Source organism: Lepisosteus oculatus, chromosome 10 (assembly GCF_040954835.1).
Source record: "Lepisosteus oculatus isolate fLepOcu1 chromosome 10, fLepOcu1.hap2, whole genome shotgun sequence".
NCBI lineage: Eukaryota > Metazoa > Chordata > Actinopteri > Semionotiformes > Lepisosteidae > Lepisosteus > Lepisosteus oculatus.
Genome location: NC_090705.1, coordinates 22,775,135 through 22,795,162, shown reverse-complemented (window position 1 = coordinate 22,795,162; position 20,028 = coordinate 22,775,135). Strand labels below are relative to the sequence as shown.

General features: G+C 46.0%; 1 protein-coding gene across 3 annotated transcripts in view; it reads left to right on the top strand.

The window, feature by feature from the left end:
• Positions 1-20,028, top strand: part of invs (inversin) — a 79,770-nt gene that overhangs the window by 33,082 nt on the left and 26,660 nt on the right. For all 3 annotated transcript variants that reach the window (XM_069194996.1, XM_069194995.1, XM_069194997.1), the window contains 5 exons: positions 7,672-7,845; positions 10,315-10,482; positions 13,618-13,798; positions 15,424-15,533; positions 16,147-16,318. In XM_069194996.1, the coding sequence (XP_069051097.1) occupies positions 7,672-7,845; positions 10,315-10,482; positions 13,618-13,798; positions 15,424-15,533; positions 16,147-16,318 (805 nt within the window). The remainder of the gene's footprint in view (positions 1-7,671; positions 7,846-10,314; positions 10,483-13,617; positions 13,799-15,423; positions 15,534-16,146; positions 16,319-20,028) is intronic.

The following is a 20,028-nucleotide window of genomic DNA, read 5'->3' as shown; positions in this document are numbered from 1 at the left end:
GGAGGAAACCGTGGAACCTGGCGAAAACCCCCAAGGACACAGGGAGAACATGCAAACTCCACACACACAGCGCCCCAGGAGTTGAACCTAGGGCCCCGGCGCTTATGGAACTGATTTCCCAGTCATTTCCTGTCCCGTGTACCCAGTAAATAGCACACACATGTCCGATTCAGCAGCGGGGAGGTGCAGCGCGTCCGCAGGTGCCTCTCGGGCTCTCGCGCTCCTAGTCGTCTGTGCTCTGCTGGCTGTGCGCGCTCACAGGGCTGTCGGCCAGCCTTCGACACGCTCGCCTCTCCGGCGTGAGTGAGTATGTGAGGAGGGGAGGAGGAGGAGGGGGGGGGCAATGGGAGAGTCATGGGGAGGCAGTGCCCCCAAGTGGAGCAAGGCTGTCAGTGCAGGTGTGGGCATTAGAGGCTGCTATTGACATTGCCCCCGTCTGCTATTGACGGCCCTCTCCCTTGATGATCGTTCTATCCTGGGCTGATCCGGGCTGGTCAGACTCCTTAATTGTCCTGCCCTTTAATTCAGTCAAAGTGCCAGTGCGAGGGAGAGAAAGAGGCCGGGGTTAGGGTCGCTTGCTGGCTGTACTCTAGCCAACGGGCTCCCTGTCAAAATGCTCTGATGTGTTCGGGGGGTTTTGTTATTATATCTATTTTTCTATCGTTTTATTGGCCTTTTACTTGCTGTGGCGGCAGGGGCCTCCTGGGCAGCCGGAGTGCGGTCTAATTTGAGAGGTTTGTCTCCTGTCAGAGCGGGCCGGACGGGGAGGGTGTGAACCGCGCTGACAACTGATCAATAGCTGCCGTGCTGAGGCGCGGAGCGACGAGCTGAGGGATTAGTGCTCTAATTGGATTGAGAATAGGGAGGCAGGGGCGGCTCTTGCCCTGTCAGGGCAGGGGAGGCTGTCAGACAGCAGCCTGATTCATCCTGACTGGACACACAGCCCCCACCCCTCCCACCCCGCTCACCGCACACACACGGCTCTCTCTGTCTCTCCAACTGGATATCTCTTCCGTTCTCTCTCCCTCTGTCTGGACCTCCACCCCCTTTCCCCATCTCTACCACAGTCTCTGCCTTTTACACAGCTCTGTCTCTCCTTTGCTGAATGGACACCACTTCCCTCTTTACCACTCTACCTTAACCGGTAACCAACTTTTTCTTTGCTGCTTCTTTGAAATGACTAAAATGTTTTCAAGGCAGTTCAGCTTGGGGTTGTTAGCCCAGATATGGCTACATTCTCTGTCTCTGATGCCTTTTCTTTCCTGCCTCTGCTCCCTGGCACATCTGTTTTCTGGGTCTTCTGTTCTGCTTATCAGAAACAGTTTGGTCTGTCCCATTTCTCCCCAGGGTTGCAAAGAAAAGCGAAGTATAAGAAATTAAAAAAAAAATCTCTACTAAAAGAGGTCTCTTCTTGCCCAATGCGATATTGTACAACGACAGTTAAAAAGGAAAGGCTGGAAACTCAGAGACCTTGGCTTATTGTTCCAATTATTATATTATCATTATATAATTATTATTATATATTTCTTGACTATTCTATGTTTTGTCTCTTTTCATTTATGATAAATTTGAAGTCCTGGTGCTTTTCCATCCAAAAGTAATCAACTTTCATGATAACTCCAGCCCTGGACTCCAGGGAGTTGCGAGTTCAAATCCCATTGGGGTCACTGCTCTTGAGCAAGTTAATTCACTTAAATTGCAGTCGTAGCTTTCCTACTGCATAAATGGGCTTTCAGGCCATCATTGTTAATTAAAGGATTACGTGAAAAAAAATCCTTAAGGGAAACAAATGAGAGAGGTTTTAATTTGTTACATTCTTTTTAATAAAAAGCTTCCCCAAAAACAAAAACCCATATGTACGTTAACTTGTGGCTAACATCGGATTCTGGAGATACTGTAAGTATGTAGTTGTGGTAAAGTCCTCCCCTACATAAGATTCACAGGGAATGTTCCCCTGCCATTCAGTTTTTAACCCTCAATAAAGATCAAGCTGTTGTTCTGTAGAGATTCCATGGTTCGAATCAAGAGAAACTAGAGTGACTCGGAATGGGAGATCATTGGAAAGGGTGCCTGGATCCTCTTTTGCTGTAATGAAACCGGCAGCTGCTGTAAAGCAGGAGTAATGAAATAGCTCTCAGATGTGTGAACACAGGATCTTCCGATCTGCGCTATCTGTGGATTGCGGCACAATCGGTTCCTTTATTGTTCATTAGTCCTTCCAGTGGATAATGTATCCATTTATGAAAATGTTATGTGCCTCGGCGACCAGCCAAAATGCAAAATCTTTTAAGGACATGCTAGCTATGATCTGAGAACTGGTAACTGGGATGGGGTAGTTCCAGCCTCTTCACCTCTCTCTCCCTACACAATACCTCACTGTGCTCGAATGGAAGAGCAGATGCCAAATTAGGCTGTATCAGTGATGCACTCAGTTGACTTTTCTACTGTAGTACCTCATGCTTTAACTGCACGTGGACAAATCTACTGTTATATACTCGTGCTCTTAAAATAGGTGGAAAACGTTGGCTGGAATAGCGTGTGCAGTCTTTCTGCCAACTGTAGGATGACGTACTTGAGGAGTCAATCTACTGTTCAGGTTATAAATGAGGCAGCACACAGCCTGGCATTGTTACTATGATCCACTTTTTTCATTCATCTGGCGGTCCCTTCTACAGTGCCTTGCGAAAGTATTCGGCCCCCTTGAACTTTTCAACCTTTTGCCACATTTCAGGCTTCAAACATAAAGATATAAATTTTTTATTTTATGTGAAGAATCACCAACAAGTGGGACACAATTGTGAAGTGGAACGAAATCTATTGGATTTTTGAAACTTTTTTAACTAATAAAAAAATGAAAAGTGGGGCGTGCAAAATTATTCGGCCCCTTTACTTTCAGTGCAGCAAACTCACTCCAGAAGTTCAGCGAGGATCTCTGAATGATCCAATGTTGTCCTAAATGACTGATGGTGATAAATAGAATCCACCTGTGTGTAATCAAGTCTCTGTATAAATGCACCTGCTCTGTGATAGTCTCAATGTTCTGTTGAAAGCGCAGAGAGCATCATGAAGACCAAGGAACACACCAGGCAGGTCCGTAATACTGTTGTGGAGAAGTTTAAAGCCGGATTTGGATACAAAAAGATTTCCCAAGCTTCAAACATCCCAAGGAGCACTGTGCAAGCGATCATCTTGAAATGGAAGGAGTATCAGACCACTGCAAATCTACCAAGACCTGGCCGTCCCTCTAAACTTTCAGCTCAGACAAGGAGAAGACTGATCAGAGATGCAGCCAAGAGGCCCATGATCACTCTGGATGAACTGCAGAGAACTACAGCTGAGGTGGGAGAGTCTGTCCATAGGACAACAATCAGTCTTACACTGCACAAATCTGGCCTTTATGGAAGAGTGGCAAGAAGAAAGCCATTTCTCAAAGATATCCATAAAAAGTCTCGTCTAAAGTTTGCCACAAGCCACCTGGGAGACACCCCAAACATGTGGAAGAAGGTGCTCTGGTCAGATGAAACCAAAATCGAACTTTTTGGCCACAATGCAAAACGATATGTTTGGCGTAAAAGCAACACAGCTCATCACCCTCAACACACCATCCCCACTGTCAAACATGGTGGTGGCAGCATCATGGTTTGGGCCTGCTTTTCTTCAGCAGGGACAGGGAAGATGGTTAAAATTGAGGGGAAGATGGATGCAGCCAAATACAGGACCATTCTGGATGAAAACCTGTTGGAGTCTGCAAAAGACCTGAAACTGGGACGGAGATTTATCTTCCAACAAGACAATGATCCCAAACATACAGCAAAATCTACAAAGGAATGGTTCACAAATAAACGTATCCAGGTGTTTGAATGGCCAAGTCAAAGTCCAGACCTGAATCCAATTGAGAATCTGTGGAAAGAGCTGAAAACTGCTGTTCACAAACGCTCTCCATCCAACCTCACTGAGCTCGAGCTGTTTTGCAAGGAAGAATGGGCAAGAATTTCAGTCTCTCGATGTGCAAAACTGATAGAGACATACCCCAAGCGACTTGCAGCTGTAATCGCAGCAAAAGGTGGCTCTACAAAGTATTAACGCAAGGGGGCCGAATAATTTTGCACGCCCCACTTTTCATTTTTTTATTAGTTAAAAAAGTTTCAAAAATCCAATAGATTTCGTTCCACTTCACAATTGTGTCCCACTTGTTGGTGATTCTTCACATAAAATAAAAAATTTATATCTTTATGTTTGAAGCCTGAAATGTGGCAAAAGGTTGAAAAGTTCAAGGGGGCCGAATACTTTCGCAAGGCACTGTATATCCATCTATCTGCTGTCATTCTCATCCAGAAAAGCATTGAAGGGACAGAGCCATCCCACCTCCCCATCTGAGCCGCTTCAGGCGGATGCCACACCCCACCCCCAGCTTGTAACCCCGCCCTGTTCCGTCGCAGACCCAGAGAGGACCAGCATGGGCTCCCATGTCCAGGAAAATCGATTCCACACCGCCGCCGCTGTCTGCTTCCCGTGCGCCGATCACCCCTGCCGATATCTTTGTGTAGAGGAGAGGGGGTTCCTTCTAGGGATTTCCGCCTCCACACTCTTCCAGAGGCCCGTGTGGGCAGGCTGTCAATAAGAGCAGGGAGTTCATGAGGAAACCAGCAATTACCAGCTGTCTCTCTGTCCTCAGAGCAAGTGTGCAAAGGCCCTGAGCCAGACTGGTGTCTCAGCACTGGTGCTGCACTAAAGGATTGATACTGAACTAGCTGCACTGTTTGTAATAGCACAGAGATTGCTTTACCAGGATAAACCAGCCAATCCCTCCATCACTTGTCATTGTACTTAGACGTAACTTTAATATTTTCCCTGTATATTTTGAACTAACCTAAAGTGCAGTTCTTTTCTTTTCTAAAATACAGCAGAAGAGATTAAATATAAACTTTGTGAGCTTGTGAAATATTTTTTTTAAAAAATATCCTTCAGATTTTGGATCGCACTCAGACCAATGTAATGCAGACAGGTTTTTGCGACAGCAGCAAAGCCTTTATGCAACGCAACCTTGTTTTAAGTGGCGTTCAGCAAGTGCAATTAATATTTATTTTTTCTCCGATCTTTGTTGTGGTGATCCTTCAAATTTGAAATTATACAGCACTAAGATTTGTGTTTCTCTTCCCAGCTTTTTGTTTTATGACCTTGTGTCTGAGCGGGAGGTAACAGCCAAGTCAATCCTTTTATTTGATTGAATCCTTTATTTAAACGGGTAAATAAAATTGAGAACAAGTGCACATTTGCAATGACACCTTCAAGAGTACCCATTCACACAGCAAGCTGTTGACATTCTGTTCTCTGTAGCTTCTGGAGTAAAGTTTTCTTTTTCCTATATCCAGTTAATATGGGCAAAAATAAAAGTGCTTTGTAACCTTGAATTCCATTTGAAGGATGGCTTTAGCCATAACAGATATATTTTTTTCAGACTAAAACCCAATTTCCACCTGAATCAAACCCCGTTTCTGACTTCTGTGTAGAAAATTGTTTTTGATTTGGCTGTTTTACCCTAAATTACTTCCACCTGATTAAACAACAAAGCCCCCCAACTTTGGAAATGAAGCTGAGATTACAAACTCCTTAAAATTACAATTCCTCAAAATTACACCTGAAAATATCATTTTTCTAAGGGTCAAGCAGGTGCTCTGAGTTGCAGCTATTATGGAGTGAGACTGGAACTCTGATCTATGTAAGAGAAGAGTGTATCTTTACTAGGAAAAATCTTATGAGTTGAAAGTTAATTATAAAATCAATCCAAACATGAACTGGTAATCTCTTCAAATATACTAGGATTTAAATTAGCCGGGTAGGTACACTGTCACAATGCTGGGGTCCTGGGTTCCATTCCAGACCCGTGTTGCTGTCTGCGTAGAGTTTGTATGCTCTCCCTGTGTTCCTGTGGTTTTCCTTCGGTTCTCCTGTTTCTTCCCACAATCCAAAGACATACTGGTAGGTTAGTTGTCTACAGGGAAAGTTAGTGTGTTTGTGTGTGCCCTGAAACGGGCTGGGTTCCTGTCTAGGGTGTATCCTGTCTTGTGCCCATTGCTTGCTGGGATAGGCACTGGCTCTACCCCAAAACTGTTTTGGATCAAATGGTTAGAAAATGGATGAATAGAATTCGGTAATCACAGAGAGGTACCACATGAGAAAACACAATATGGTTCATCTTATTGTCTTCATTCATAGCCTCTAGTAGAACCAAGGAATGCATCTAGATTTTTCTGGAACGATATTAGGAAATCCACTGGCCAGCTGGTTCAGGACTTATTAAATCTTGTAGCCTATAAAAGTGTACACATCAAAACATTAACAAGTTACAGTTGTCAGTTCTGGAGCAGAAGTGTGTATAAGGTTATCCGCATCAGACAGGGAAAAGTTTGTAAGAGGCAGTAGTACGTAATTGAAAGAATTCATGAATGACCTGACCTTTCATGTTTGAAATGAAACATGAAACAAGAATGAAAGAGCCCGACAGCATTGCACTTAAGCCCAGAATCAAAGTTGTTTGGAGCTTAGCAAACCTGATATTGAAGCTATTAATAACTCTAGCTTCAGACTTGTGATGCTGATGTGCAAAACCCAACATCACCACCTGCTATCTCTTTACAGTACAACTCTAAATAAACAATTTTTATCATTTTAATCAGCCCATTATTGTATAGCAGCAGCTACATCACCCTGCAACTGAAAACTGGCAGCCCACAGAAGCTCAGCAGGTGTGAGCCTGGTCAGCAACTGGATGGGAGACCTCTTGGGAAAATTTAAGGTTGCTGCTGGAAGAGGTGTTAGTGGGACCAGTAGGGGGCGCTCACCCTGCGGCCTGTGAGGATCGCAGTGCCCCAGTATAGTGGTGGGAACACTGTATTCTTAAAAGGGTGCCATCCTTAAGGTGAGACGTAAAAGACCCGGGTATCCTGGCCAAATTTTCCCCTGGCATTAACCAGTCATGACCTACTAATAATCCCAATCTATCAAATAGCTTCACTCTGTTCTCCTCCCCACTGATAGCTGGTGTGTGGTGAGTGTAGTAGTGCACTATTGGTCATCCAGGTGGGGCTGCACATTGGTGGTGGTGGAGGGGACTCCCCATTACCTGTAAAGCGCTTTTAATGGAGTGTCCAGAAAAGCCTATATCAGTTTAAGGAATAATATCTGTAAGGCTGTTTGTTAAAAGTAGGCAGTCTATATAGTGGAGTCAGGCTGTACTGACAGGGCAGTGTGTGTGTTGTGTATAGTGGAGTTAGGCTGTACTGACAGGGCAGTGTGTGTGTTGTGTATAGTGGAGTCAGGCTGTACTGACAGGGCAGTGTGTGTGTTGTGTATAGTGGAGTCAGGCTGTACTGACAGGGCAGTGTGTGTGTTGTGTATAGTGGAGTTAGGCTGTACTGACAGGGCAGTGTGTGTGTTGTCTATAGTGGAGTCAGGCTGTACTGACCGGGCTAGTGTGTGTGTTGTGTATAGTGGAGTCAGGCTGTACTGACAGTGTGCTGTGTGTATTGTGTATAGTGGAGTCAGGCTGTACTGACAGGGGCTAGTGTGTGTGTTGTGTATAGTGGAGTCAGGCTGTACTGACAGGGCAGTGTGTGTGTTGTGTATAGTGGAGTCAGGCTGTACTGACCGGGGCTTGTGTGTGTCTTGCAGGGCAGTGTGCGGTTCATGAAGCTGCTCCTGGCTCGCAGGGCGGACTGGCTGCAGAAGGACCTGGAGGAGATGACCCCTCTGCACCTGAGCACCCGACACCGCAGCCCCAAGTGCCTGGCCCTGCTGCTGAAATACATGGCTCCTGGGGAGGTGGACACCCAGGACAAGAACAAGGTGATAGGCAGGCCCACCGCGAAAGATGCAGATGCTATCAGAAGAATGCTAAGACATTATTGAAAATAGATTGCGTGGTGGCGCAGTGGTTAACACACAGTGCTCGGGCCCTGGGTTCAGTTTTGTACCTGGGTTGCTGTCTGCCTGGAGTTTAGACATTCTTCCTGCGGTTGTTTGGGTTTTCTCCCACAGACCAAAGACATACGGGGAGGTTAATTGGCTTCTGGGAAGACTGGCCCTGATGTGTGTCAATGTGTGCTGTTCGATGGACTGACGTCCTGCCCAGGGTGTACCCTGGGTATTCCCTTTGCTAGGCTCCCCCTCGACCCTGAATTGGAAGAATTTGCTGGCACGGCCTTAATTTCATTATTAATGTGCAGGCAGAAGTAAGCGAACAGCTGTGAGAGGCAGCCAGACATCTTGTCCTGTGGTTGATTTGGATTGGCGTTTCTTTGACCCCCCGTAGTAGGGATTAGGGGTCCCATTGAAGTTTTGCTTGTGGAATTCGACACACGTCGGCTCTGCTTTGTCCCAGATGTTCAGGCTCGCGGGTTCTGTGGGATCTCGGAGGTCATGTGCGAGTCAGCCATCACCGCCACACACCGCAATTAACACAGCCTGAGATGTGCGAGCTGCTCTCAAGTTGCAGGAAGGATGTGAACTCTCATAAAACAAATTCGAATAAAAGCATTGCTTTTTCGTTTAATAAACCTCAGCTGCCTGGGCTTGGCGCACACACGGAGTTTCAGCAACGAACCCTGTGCAGGGAGAGTTTAACCTTCTGAGCTTAAACTCTCCAGCCCCTGGCCGGTCTGACTCTCCGTGTTCACGCAGAAAATATACAAGACAGAGCTGTTAACTGGACTGAGAGTTCATAGCATAGTCTGCATGTACATTAAAAAAGTAACAAGTGATAGGTTTATTCCATGCTGAAAAGAGAAGAAAGAAAACACAGCGTTTTGGCCGTGGAGCCTTCTTCAGGTGTCACAAACCTATTACTTGTTCCTTTGCAGCCTGCGCATCCTGATGCAGCTCCCCACCTGAACTACTTTTTAAAAGTATATTAAAAATGGAAAATCCAGAACTGGCAACCCACTTAAATTATTTTTGTCCTCCTCGGTGTGGGTGTTTATTGTGAGGTGTCCTGGGCATTGCCAAGTGAAGGTCCCTCCCTGGCGCTGAAAGACCCTCTGAGCACTACTTGGTTGTGTCCTACTGCACGCAGAGTACTCACCATATGCAGGCCAAATGTGCAAAGCCAGTAGCTGCTAATCGTTAAGATTTTTTTAAATTCAAAGGAACAGCCTTAATAAACTGCGCCCCCCCCACCACCACCTCGCTGATAAATAGAGCGGATTTTGAACCCGCAGCTGGGGTTTGCACAGACCCAGTGGAAAATAAGGTGGTGCTTTTCTCTCCCATCAGCGCCAACCTGTATTTAACTCTGTTTGAGAACGGGCTCGCTGGCCGAACTGAGAGCAAAGAAGCAAACCTGTTTCTTGTGGATGCGTCTGTGTAAAAAAAAAATGGAACAGGCAAAGGTTTAGTCCATGCTGAAAAGAAAAGACATTGTGTCTCTTCTCTTTTCAGCATGGAATATACCTTTACCTCTTCCTTTGCAGCCTACGCGTGCTGACGCAGCTCCCTGCTTGAACTTTTAAATAAAGGAACAGGCTGTGGGTTTATTCCATGCTGAAAAGAAAAGAAAGGAAACACAACATTTTGGCTATGGAGCCTTGTTCAGGTGTAAGGAAAAAACGTATTTCTTTTCTTCTCTTTTCAGCATGGAATAAACCTTTATCTGTTCCTTTGCAGCCTACGCATGGTGACGCAGCTCCCTGCTTGAACTGTTTAAATAAAGATTGACCGATGTGTCTTTCAGTCCGGGGCATGCTGTGTAATTGTCTTTAAGTGATAGCCTGGGAGTGTGATGCAAAACCGATCAAAATGATCCACAAACACACAAACACTGAGGCTGTGGGCTGCTTAGATAGGGCAGTTCCCAGGCGAGGATGGAGGGACCCAGAACACAAACTCCCCAGTCACGGCACGCTCTGAGCACCTCCGCACAGGAAACACAGTGTTTGGGTGCTGCTATTGTCTGCTTGCTGTAGCTGGCCCTTGATGCAGGCACATGCCCTTCATTTTGCAAGATGAGCCATCTTTATTTCTCTCCAGTTCCTTTTTACGTATGAAAAAGGAACAAGGGGGTATTTTTTTTGTTTGTTAGCAGCCAGTGGTTTGTGTAATGCCAGGGTTTCCCCTCCCACTCCCGGTTCTTATTTTCTTAAAGTCTGTTGCTTAACTGGCCAAAGTTGACAGTAGTCTCACTGGTGATTTGAACTGCGCTGTGAGGAGGGCCAGGGCAGGCCGGCACTTCGGCACCTCACTTGTCGCTCAGGGTGCTGCGTGGGGCCCGGCGCTCGTGGAGCTCGGCGGGTGACCCCGCTCTCGTGTCGGCCCCTGCAGCAGACAGCCCTGCACTGGAGCGCCTACTACAACCACCCCGAGCACGTCAAGCTGCTCATCAAGCACGACTCCAACATCGGCATCCCTGACGTCGAGGGCAAGATCCCCCTGCACTGGGCCGCCCACAACAAGGACCCCAGCGCCACGCACACTGTGCGCTGCATCCTGGTGAGTCAACCGTACCGAGCGGGCGGAGCCCATGCTCCTGGCTTCTCTCGTGACATCCCCCACGCCTCTTGTCTGTGCTCCTGATGCGCCTTTCGGTGGAGGGACTTATTTTGGTGACCCTGTTTGTTGACTGTGTGCTTTTGCAGTGAAAAAAAGCCAAGGGCCAATGAACAATGCTGTGTTTTTTTACTTTTCTGAATGAGATCAGTGGAAGAGGGGAAAGCCCAGAATTCCTGGCGAGGCCTCGGCCTTTCTGGGCTTGAGTGCCATGCTTTTCCTCCGACCCGCGACCTTTCGATTTGTGGCCGAGCAGCTGTGGTGTCTGAGTTGGCGATGTCGGCCGCCCCGCTCCCCCTGCAAGACAGACAGCCCGGCGCTGTGGTTTCACTCCACTCGACACCCACAGCCGAGCGCAGAAGAGGGGGAGGGGGGGGCTATCCTGGTCCGGCCCAGCTGATGACAGGCACCCCTAGGGTGGAGGAGGCTGGAAGGACCACTTGGAGTGGAGCTGTAACCAGCTGGTTGAGAGCCACTGGGACAGAACAAGGGCAATTATGATCACAAAATTTCCATTCGAATAAATCGTCAGTTGAGTGTCTTTAAATCCTTCTGTTCAACACCGGTTCAACACAGAGACCGGAGACATCATCCTAACACACAATTATGTTAATAAAGGATGTATAAAATACTTGTATTCCAGTTTGCAAAAGTACAGAGAAACATTTCTGAATTCCATAATGTTCCTGCAGTGCATTCTAAAGCATCACATTGAACTTTTATGACTCCATCCTAGAAAAAAGGTTTTTAAAAGTTCATGATTTTTTATACAAAGGGAGAGATTTAGAACAGTGCAATTTACGTGAACCAGCCCCGCATGTGCACGTCAGTGCCAACGTGACTTTTGGAGAGGATGCAGTTTTCAAATCCTTGCTTTCGTCCTTTGCACGACATTGCTTGTCGGCCCTCTGAGTTGTGACCAAAATGGAGAAATTCTCATCTTGGCCGGTAAAAAATAAAAATTGACATTCCCCAAATGTGGTCGAGGTCAAAAACCAGAAAAAGGCGATCTTTTTATCGAAGGTGTGGTGAGTAAAACAAGTAAAAACAAAAATAATAATAATTGCTTACACTTATATAGCTCTTTTCTGGACACTCCACTCAAAGCGCTTTACAGGTAATGGGGACTCCCCTCCACCACCACCAGTGTGCAGCCCCACCTGGATGATCCACCAGTACACTCACCACACACCACGTATCAGTGGGGAGGATGAAGCCCATTCATAGATGGGCATTATTAGGAGGCCATGATTGGTAAAGGCCAATGGGAAATTTTGCCAGGATGCTGGAGTAACACCTCTACTCTTTTCGAGAAACGCCCTGGGATTTTTAATGACCACAGAGAGTCAGGAACTCGGTTTTACATCTCATCCGAACGACGGCCCCTTTTTACAGTATAGTGTCCCTGTCCCTATACTGGGGTATTAGGATCCACCCAGACTGCAAGGTGAGCGCCCCCTACTGGTCCCCACCAGCTGAACTTCACTGGGCTGCCAGTTGTGAGTTGCAGGGTGATATAGCTCCTGGCAAAAATCAGAAAACAGTGCAGCCTTAGATTGTGTATTATGCTAGTTGGCCTGTATTTTGTTTTGATTAGAAATACTACTACTATTATAATAATAATAACAGCTGTAGCAAAGTATCTATCATTTCCTCTAGGGCCAATGGAAGTGCTGTCTTATCATATACAGTAGATGTCCTGATTGATCTATGATGTCTTACTCACCCCCTCTGTGAAATATTGTTTTGAAATACATCAATAGTTTCAATACAACTATACCTTTAACATCCCAATCTGTGTACGTTCAGCATTTAACATCAGGTCTGTGCAGTTTGGGGATTTTAAAGTGTGCTTTATTTCAGCGCTGTAGCTTGACCAAGTTGAATATTATCATTGATTCATCTCTAATCTTAATAATAAGGTGTCTACCACAATCTAAGTACTTAAATGAGAATATTTGCTTCACAGTCATAGATATGTTAAAATTGCCTTTTGTCTTCTGAGCACTAAAATTAATCCCCACCTTTTCCAATTAGCTGTTCCAAAGACAGGAAAGGTGGCAGTGAGAGTAAAAAGCATGGGACATTTTACAGCCTCAACTCGATATCATCCCATAGGTTGCAATTGGTTGAAATGATCAGATCATTTCATCTGGGTGTTTCCTCTGCTTTGCATGACTGCATCTGAGATGTGTTGACAAGAAACCGAGGAATAACTGTTTGTCGTGCACACACAGAGTTGGTTTATGTACTGAAGCATTTCTGAAAAGATAATATTGAACGACCGCCTTAGGCACTAGACCTAGATCTACGACAACTGGCTTTCCAGGCTGCAAGGATTCAGCTCGTTCAGCCTGTTACAGCATTTTCTTGAATTAAAATGTATGTCACCACCTTCTTGTATCAATTTTGTATTTGAGAACTGACACGAAAACCTTGTTTTCGGTTGTTGTAGTAATATATTTAGTTAAACAGGTATAAACGTTCAGATGGGTGTTAGCAGTGGTTAGCGTTGCTGCCTCAGTGCTGGGGCCCTGGGTTCAAGTCTGGATGTAGTTTGCTATCTGTGTGGAGTTTGTGTGTTCTCCCACGTGTTCATGTGAGTTTCCTCTGAGCGCTGTGGTTTCCAGAGATATCCGGATAGGTTAATTGGCTTCCGGGAAAACTGGCACAGGTGTAAGTGTGTGTTTGTGATGGTGTCTATTCCAAGGTGTATCCCACCATGCGTCTATTGCTTGCTGGGTTATGCTCTGGTTTCCCCTGCACTGGATAAAGCAGTTTAGAAGATGGATGGAAGAAAATTTCATATTATTTCTGAAGTCCGAAGCTGACCAGTAAAATTCCTGTGTGGCCACTAAATGTTTTGCTTGTGCGCCAAGCTAAAATGGCCACGCTCAGGCTGCGGCCTGTACCAACCAGCGTTGGAGCTGGCAGTGACTCAGAGCTTGCGTCTGGTGTCGGTTAAGCAGGTTGTGGAGTTCGGAAGAGCACGTTGTGTACGGGTGGTGTGATAAACAATGACTTTGCGCCTCGCCGTGTTGTGTGTGAGCCCCCGCTGTGCGTGTGTGTGCTCCGTAGGAGGCTGCCCCCACAGAGTCCCTCCTGAACTGGCAGGACTACGAGGGCCGCACACCGCTGCACTTCGCGGTTGCCGATGGCAACGAGGCGGTGGTGGCCGTGCTGACATCGTACGAGGGCTGCAGCGTCACCGCCTACGACAATCTGTTCAGGACCCCCCTGCACTGGGCTGCTCTCCTGGGTGAGTGAGCGAGTGAGGGCATCGGTTCCCAGACGCCTTCGTTCAGTTCCACACACAACTGCTTCCCTTTGACACATTTCCCGTTTTATTTTGTAACGGAAGTGAAGTCGCCGAAGTGAAGTGGCTTTTCATAGCGTCACAGAGAAACGCGCACAGAGTCCATATCCATCAGCGTTAGCTCGGCACATCTGAGAAGGCAGTTATCACTTAAAACAGGGAAGTTAAGCTACAAAGTTAGATCAGGTGCCACTGCCTGGTCATGGGACGATTGCGCATTAGCAAAGATTTTAATCTGATGGATATGGATTAAGCCAGAGGTCTCACAATCTGGTCCTGGAGAGCCCCAGTCCACTTATTCTTATCGCCCTGAATCACCTGTTGTTTACAGATTAGGATCACTCGTTAAGCAATCGATCTATTATGTGAGTCATGTTTCAATGAAAGGAACACGGGTCTCTGAGGGCTAAATAATTTTGAGTTTTATGAGCACACCACCAGTTTGATGGGTTTGGTTGATATTTAATTGTCCCAGGCCTTTAGAAACTGGTGATTTAAAGAAGAGAAATGTAATTTCCAATTCACTAGCCACATGAGCTGCTGGTATTGTTTATACAGAAATGTTTTTGACAGAGGATGTGAAGCTGTTCTGACTGAATTATCCAAGACTAAAATTATATTCTGAATCTTCCGCATTTTTGTGAAATTTGGATTTTTCTGATTGTTTCTCACCATAGTAATTTAAAGATTCAAATTTAACCATAGCCAATAGTATTATAGTTTTGGATCTTGAGCAGGTTTTTGTGTAGAAAAAAAAAGCTGAAAGTTCTTACTTAATTTCTTTATTGTCCCCACTGGAAATCTGGTTTGCGGGGAAGGGAAGAAGAACCATAACAGAATTCATTTAAGGCATCTTGAATCCATGAACAGATAAAAAACAAGTCTGAAGTTTTAACTAATTAGTAAAATAAAGACTTTGGGTCATCGGTGATTGAACTAGATACCTAAGATACATGATACATGAAATAAAATATTATACATGAAATAAAATAATCAATTAGATGTGCAAACCGAGCAGGTTAATACCTGTGGGAATAAAGGATATCTTTGTTTTATTGCTTTTAAATTAATGCCATAATGGGAAGAGCTAACATTCACTGTGCAAATGATTAGATTGACTTCCACACTATTAGCTTGATATACGTGTCTACCAGCTGTATCTGTTGTTTGACGATACCGTCGCTGGCTACCTTCATTTTCCTGCTCATTTTTTATCGCGGTTATGAAGGTTACCAAACCAGACACCCATAGTGAATGTTTCATAAAAGTTCTGCTGAAAAAGGCCTTCATTGTACGACATGATTAAAATTAAAATACATTAAAAGCAGAGTTTTCTCAGGAAGAGCAATTGCTGGTGGCTCTTACATACTGTATAGCTTCTGTGTTTTTCTCAAAGGTTAGCTTTGCCAAGACGTTTGTAACTGCTGACAATTTCAGCTTCTTGCCTGTCTTTTCTGGGTTATGGCGTTTGAACTTGCCCAGGCGACTCCAGAAACGTGTCGGCGTGAAGACAGCGCTGTGCCCTCATGTGACTGACTGTGTGCTAAAGCTTGTGTGCGTGTGCCCAGGTCATGCCCGCATCGTGCACCTGCTCCTGGAGAGGAACAAGTCTGGCACCATCCTCTCAGACAGCCAGGGAGCCACCCCGCTACACTACAGTGCCCAGAGCAACTTCGCGGTGAGAGCTGTTCTTATTTTCATTCGTGTGTGTGTCTGACTCTCTCCTGTCGGGACACAGTTTCAGTGTGTGTGTGTGTGTGTGTGTGTCTGTCTGTCTGTCTGTCTGTCTGTCTCTAATCAGGACACAGTTTCAGTGTGGTGTCTGACTCTCTCCTGTCGGGACACAGTTTCAGTGTGTGTGTCTGACTCTCTCCTGTCGGGACACAGTTTCAGTGTGTGTGTCTGACTCTCTCCTGTCCTGACACAGTTCCAGTGTGGTGTCTGACTCTCTCCTGTCAGGACACTGTTTCAGTGTGTGTGTCTCTGATCAGGACACATGTTCAGTGTGTCTCTCTCTGATCAGGACACAGTTTCAGTGTGTCTCTATCTGATCAGGACACAGTTTCAATGTGTCTGTGTGTCTCTCCTGTCAGGACACAGCTTCAGTGTGTGTTTGTGTGTCTCTCTCTCATCAGGACACAGTTTCAGTGTGTGTTTGTGTGTGTCTCTCTCCTGTCAGGACACAGTTTCAATGTGTGTGTCTCTCTCCTGTCAGGACACAGTTTCAATGTGTGTATCTCTGTCTCATCAGGACACAGTTTCAGTGTGTCTATCTCTCTCTCTCTGATCAGGACACAGTAGCAGTGTTCCTGCAACACCCCTCTGTAAAGGACGACGTGGATTTGGAGGGCCGTACAGCCTTCATGTGGGCTGCTGGGAAGGGTAGCGATGATGTAATCAGGACCATGCTGGACCTCAAAGCTGACATTGACATCAACATGACTGACAAATATGGAGGCACTGGTAAGCATTTCTGCAGAACTGCAGGGGAGCCGGGGAATCTTGCCACATAGGCTCAGGGCCCACGACCTCAGGGTCATGGGTTCAAGGGCCTTTTAAAGACACAACGGTTTTAGCCTTCTGCAAGGCACTGTGTGCTTTTTAGTGTATAAATGGACTCCAGCTGTTCCCAACGAAGGGGTGAGTCTGTCTCCTATCCCATCCTGAATAAGGCATGTACTCTCAGCTGCCTCTTCAGAAACCTCAGCACCCTGAGTCTCCCAAGTCTGCCAAAAAACAAAGTCAAGCAGGAGAGTCACTGAGAAATAAATGAAACCAGTTTGGTGCTAACGAAGCTGTATCAGTTTTCCATTAGAAACATTAACAATCACAGAAACACCTGTTGGGTGCAGATTTAACTTGTCTCCAGGGCAAGCACAGAAAAATGCCATCAGTTAATGACAGCTGCAGTTAGATATAATTCAGTTTTTAACCTCGGACAAGATTGCTCTTCTTACTGTATGTGTATCTTCTATTTATTACATTACTGTGTTTTATTAAAATTGAAAAATTATGTATCAAAAAATATTTTAGGCAGGGCTTTTTAAGAATTGTATTCTCAAGAGAGGTCTATACCGCATCCTTGAATATGGCTTTTGCCAGCCCCAAATCCTGCCCATCTCTTGGTGCAAATTTGTGAGGAAAAAAATTGTATTGCACCGATCGAGCCGTGGAGTGATCGAAGCCTTTTGACATGGAATTATAGGACCACTGATTTACACTACTGTTCTTACAGCATAGTCAGTAGATGTTACAACTGTAAGGCGTCCGAGCCTTCAGTTCCCGATTTTGCCAGGGAGGGGGGATTCAGATTAAAGCATCTGAGTGGGGTCTTGTTGTCTCGGAACAGTGCGGCAACGTAGCTCAAGCTCTACTGAAAAAAGGCAGATTTCTTCTGAGAAGACGAGGCTGATGACATGTCTGCCTCTCCTGCTTGGTTCTTCCTTGGGATTCACAGTTTCCCTGGCGAAGTGTTTTGTCTTAGCAGCAGCTGTGTGTGCTGAGACCATGTTCAGCCAGTAGCATCCGGTAGCGATTGCTGTGACTCTCCTTTACAAGAATGATAGATAATGACGGAAAGATGAAAGCACTTCCAAAGCAATGATTTGAACGGCAACTGTAAACGGACTTGTGGTTCTCATTAACATGCCAAACGAGAGTAAGAGTCAACTGCATTGTTTAGGCGGCGACACTGTCTTTCCCTGGTAGTAAATACTAATTGAATCGCTGAATAATTCTGTCAGTTCTGCTCTTGTTGCGCCTTTAAGTGCCGGGGGCCTATTTGCACTCATCTGTCGCCACCTAGTGGACAGATGTCATGAGCTCTGAGGAAGGGGAGCCTGCTCGTTTCTCCAGACCTCGCTCAGGCCTAGACTCCTGCTGCGCGTGGCAGGACCGTGACGCGGGGCGCTCAGAGTGTGGCAGGCAGTTATTCGGGGGAAACGAGCGGCCATGTTGTGGACTAGGAGGCAGAAGCTGCACATTAGAGCCTCAGTGCAGGCGGGAGTCAGTTCCTGTCCGGTCCCTTATCAGACCGACGCTTTCACAGACCAGGCCGGCCAGCGGGGCCTGTGCCGTGCGAGGAGTGACGCGGAAGCTGGTGCAGCTCACGGCGTTGCCTAGCGCCACCCCTTGCCACGCTCCCTCCAGCGCGCTCATGCCCGCAGCCCGCAGGAGGTGACCCTTGCAAGCTGCAGGGTGGTACCAGTGCCCATGAACATGAGCGGGGCATCCCCTGCGCTAGTACAATGCATTGCCCTCTTCTCTCTTATCACGCAGCCTGCCACAGAACTAACAGGAGTAACAGAAGCCTCCCTCCTTCTGAAACCAGCCTGGCACTGCCCGCCCTCAGCTCCATGGTGGAACTCTGCCAGCGGCAGATGCCAGAAGTGGGCTGGGTCAGGGGAAAGTGGCATAAGGTCACGCTCACAAACCGACGGCTGCAGCCGTCAGCTGGCCAGAGCTCCTCGCCAGAGGAATGCTCTGCCCTCGCCCTCCCCAAGTGAGCCGGGCAGGCCCGCTGGCAGTGATGTCAGGGATGAGCCGCCAGGCAGGACGAATGGCGCACTGTGGTCTGTGCGGGGCTTCTCTCCGAGGTGCCATGCAACGTGGACATTCTGCACGTGGGCGCGCGATTTGTGTGCGCGGGCACTGTGTGCGTGACTTTTGAGTTACCCACCAAGCCACATCGTGTGGAAAAAAGAGGCTTTTCTTCTGGCTTAAACACCAGATCATCTCAAAAGCAGCACGTGAGAGGATGGCATGCAGCCCAAAGTGTTTCATTTCTCTGTAACCATATAGCCAGTACTGGATGAACTGTGAAAAACCCCCTGCAGGCAGGAAATTGCCTTGAATGCCCCATTAAAAAAGACGGTATAGAGTGGGCAAACCTCCCTAGCCCATACGTCTCTAGAATAACCCTGAACACGGAGAGAACATGCAAACTCCACACAGACTGATGCTCCAAGCTGGAATTGAATCCAGAATCCTAGGATCCGAGTGCTAACTACCACGCCAACCAGTACGACTGTTAGGATCTTTGAAAACAAATCCTTCTTACTCGCTACTGTTACAGCACTAATTTACATTTGTGCCATTACAATCTCAAAACCACTTTATATAGATGATATGAAAGATAAGACATTAACTTCATCAAGCTCATTTATACAGATAAGTATAATAAACAGAAGCTGTCTATAAATGATCTTGTTGAAATTCATGTTTTCAAAACACTTGAGGAATATTTTCTAAAGTGGGAATCTGTAAGAAACCAGACAGTTAAATAAAATACTTCTTTTAATCCACCTTGGGCGAATTCATTCAAAAGTTGTGAATTACAAGAAGAGATGATTGGTGTTTAATTTTTTTCAGTAGCAGTCTTCATTTTTTCTGTCATGGGAAAACGGACTTTTGGCAATCAGTAATATATACAGCATCTCCATACCTTTGAAATGCCCTAATTAATGATTAGGATGTCATTTGTTTGCAGTACATAGGCTGACGTGGATCATGCTAAATGCGTTTGTGTCTTTAAACTAGATTTGATTTACATTTGCACACTTTAGTGCATATTAGACTGCCGCTATATGAAGTGAATTACCTTTATATAAATGCAGAGGGAAACTCGTGTGATGATATCGCATGCTGTTTTTAAAAACATATCGTATGAATAATCCATTAATACTGCAGCCTACAAATGTGAAAACGTGATTCAAATCATTTAAAGATGATTTTCAGTTATCAGTGATTCATAGCAGAACCAGCATATGGATTGAAGCCTAAATAGGCTAATTGAATACAACGTATCACATTTGGCAGTTAGCAAAGTTGTAATGGCTTTCTCTAACGTTAAGTGGTATCTGATTAATTACAGAGGGTTTAAGGGAAAGTTGGATTCAGATAGAATTCAGTGTAGGGAATTCTACACTGTCTAGGTTTCAAAAGGGGTGACATCACTTGTGTAGCATGCTCAGTGCCTCTGATCCCTGTTCTCTGTCCTGGAAAGCCCACTGACCAAGTGTAGAGCATGTGACAGAGGGAGGCAGGATTGCAGGATTGCTGGATACGAAATGTAAAGAGTAAACATCAAAACGTTTGGCTGGAATTTGATTTGTTTGGAAGATAGCGGGATTTTAAATTCTGTTTCTAAATTGTAATACTGTATATATCAACTG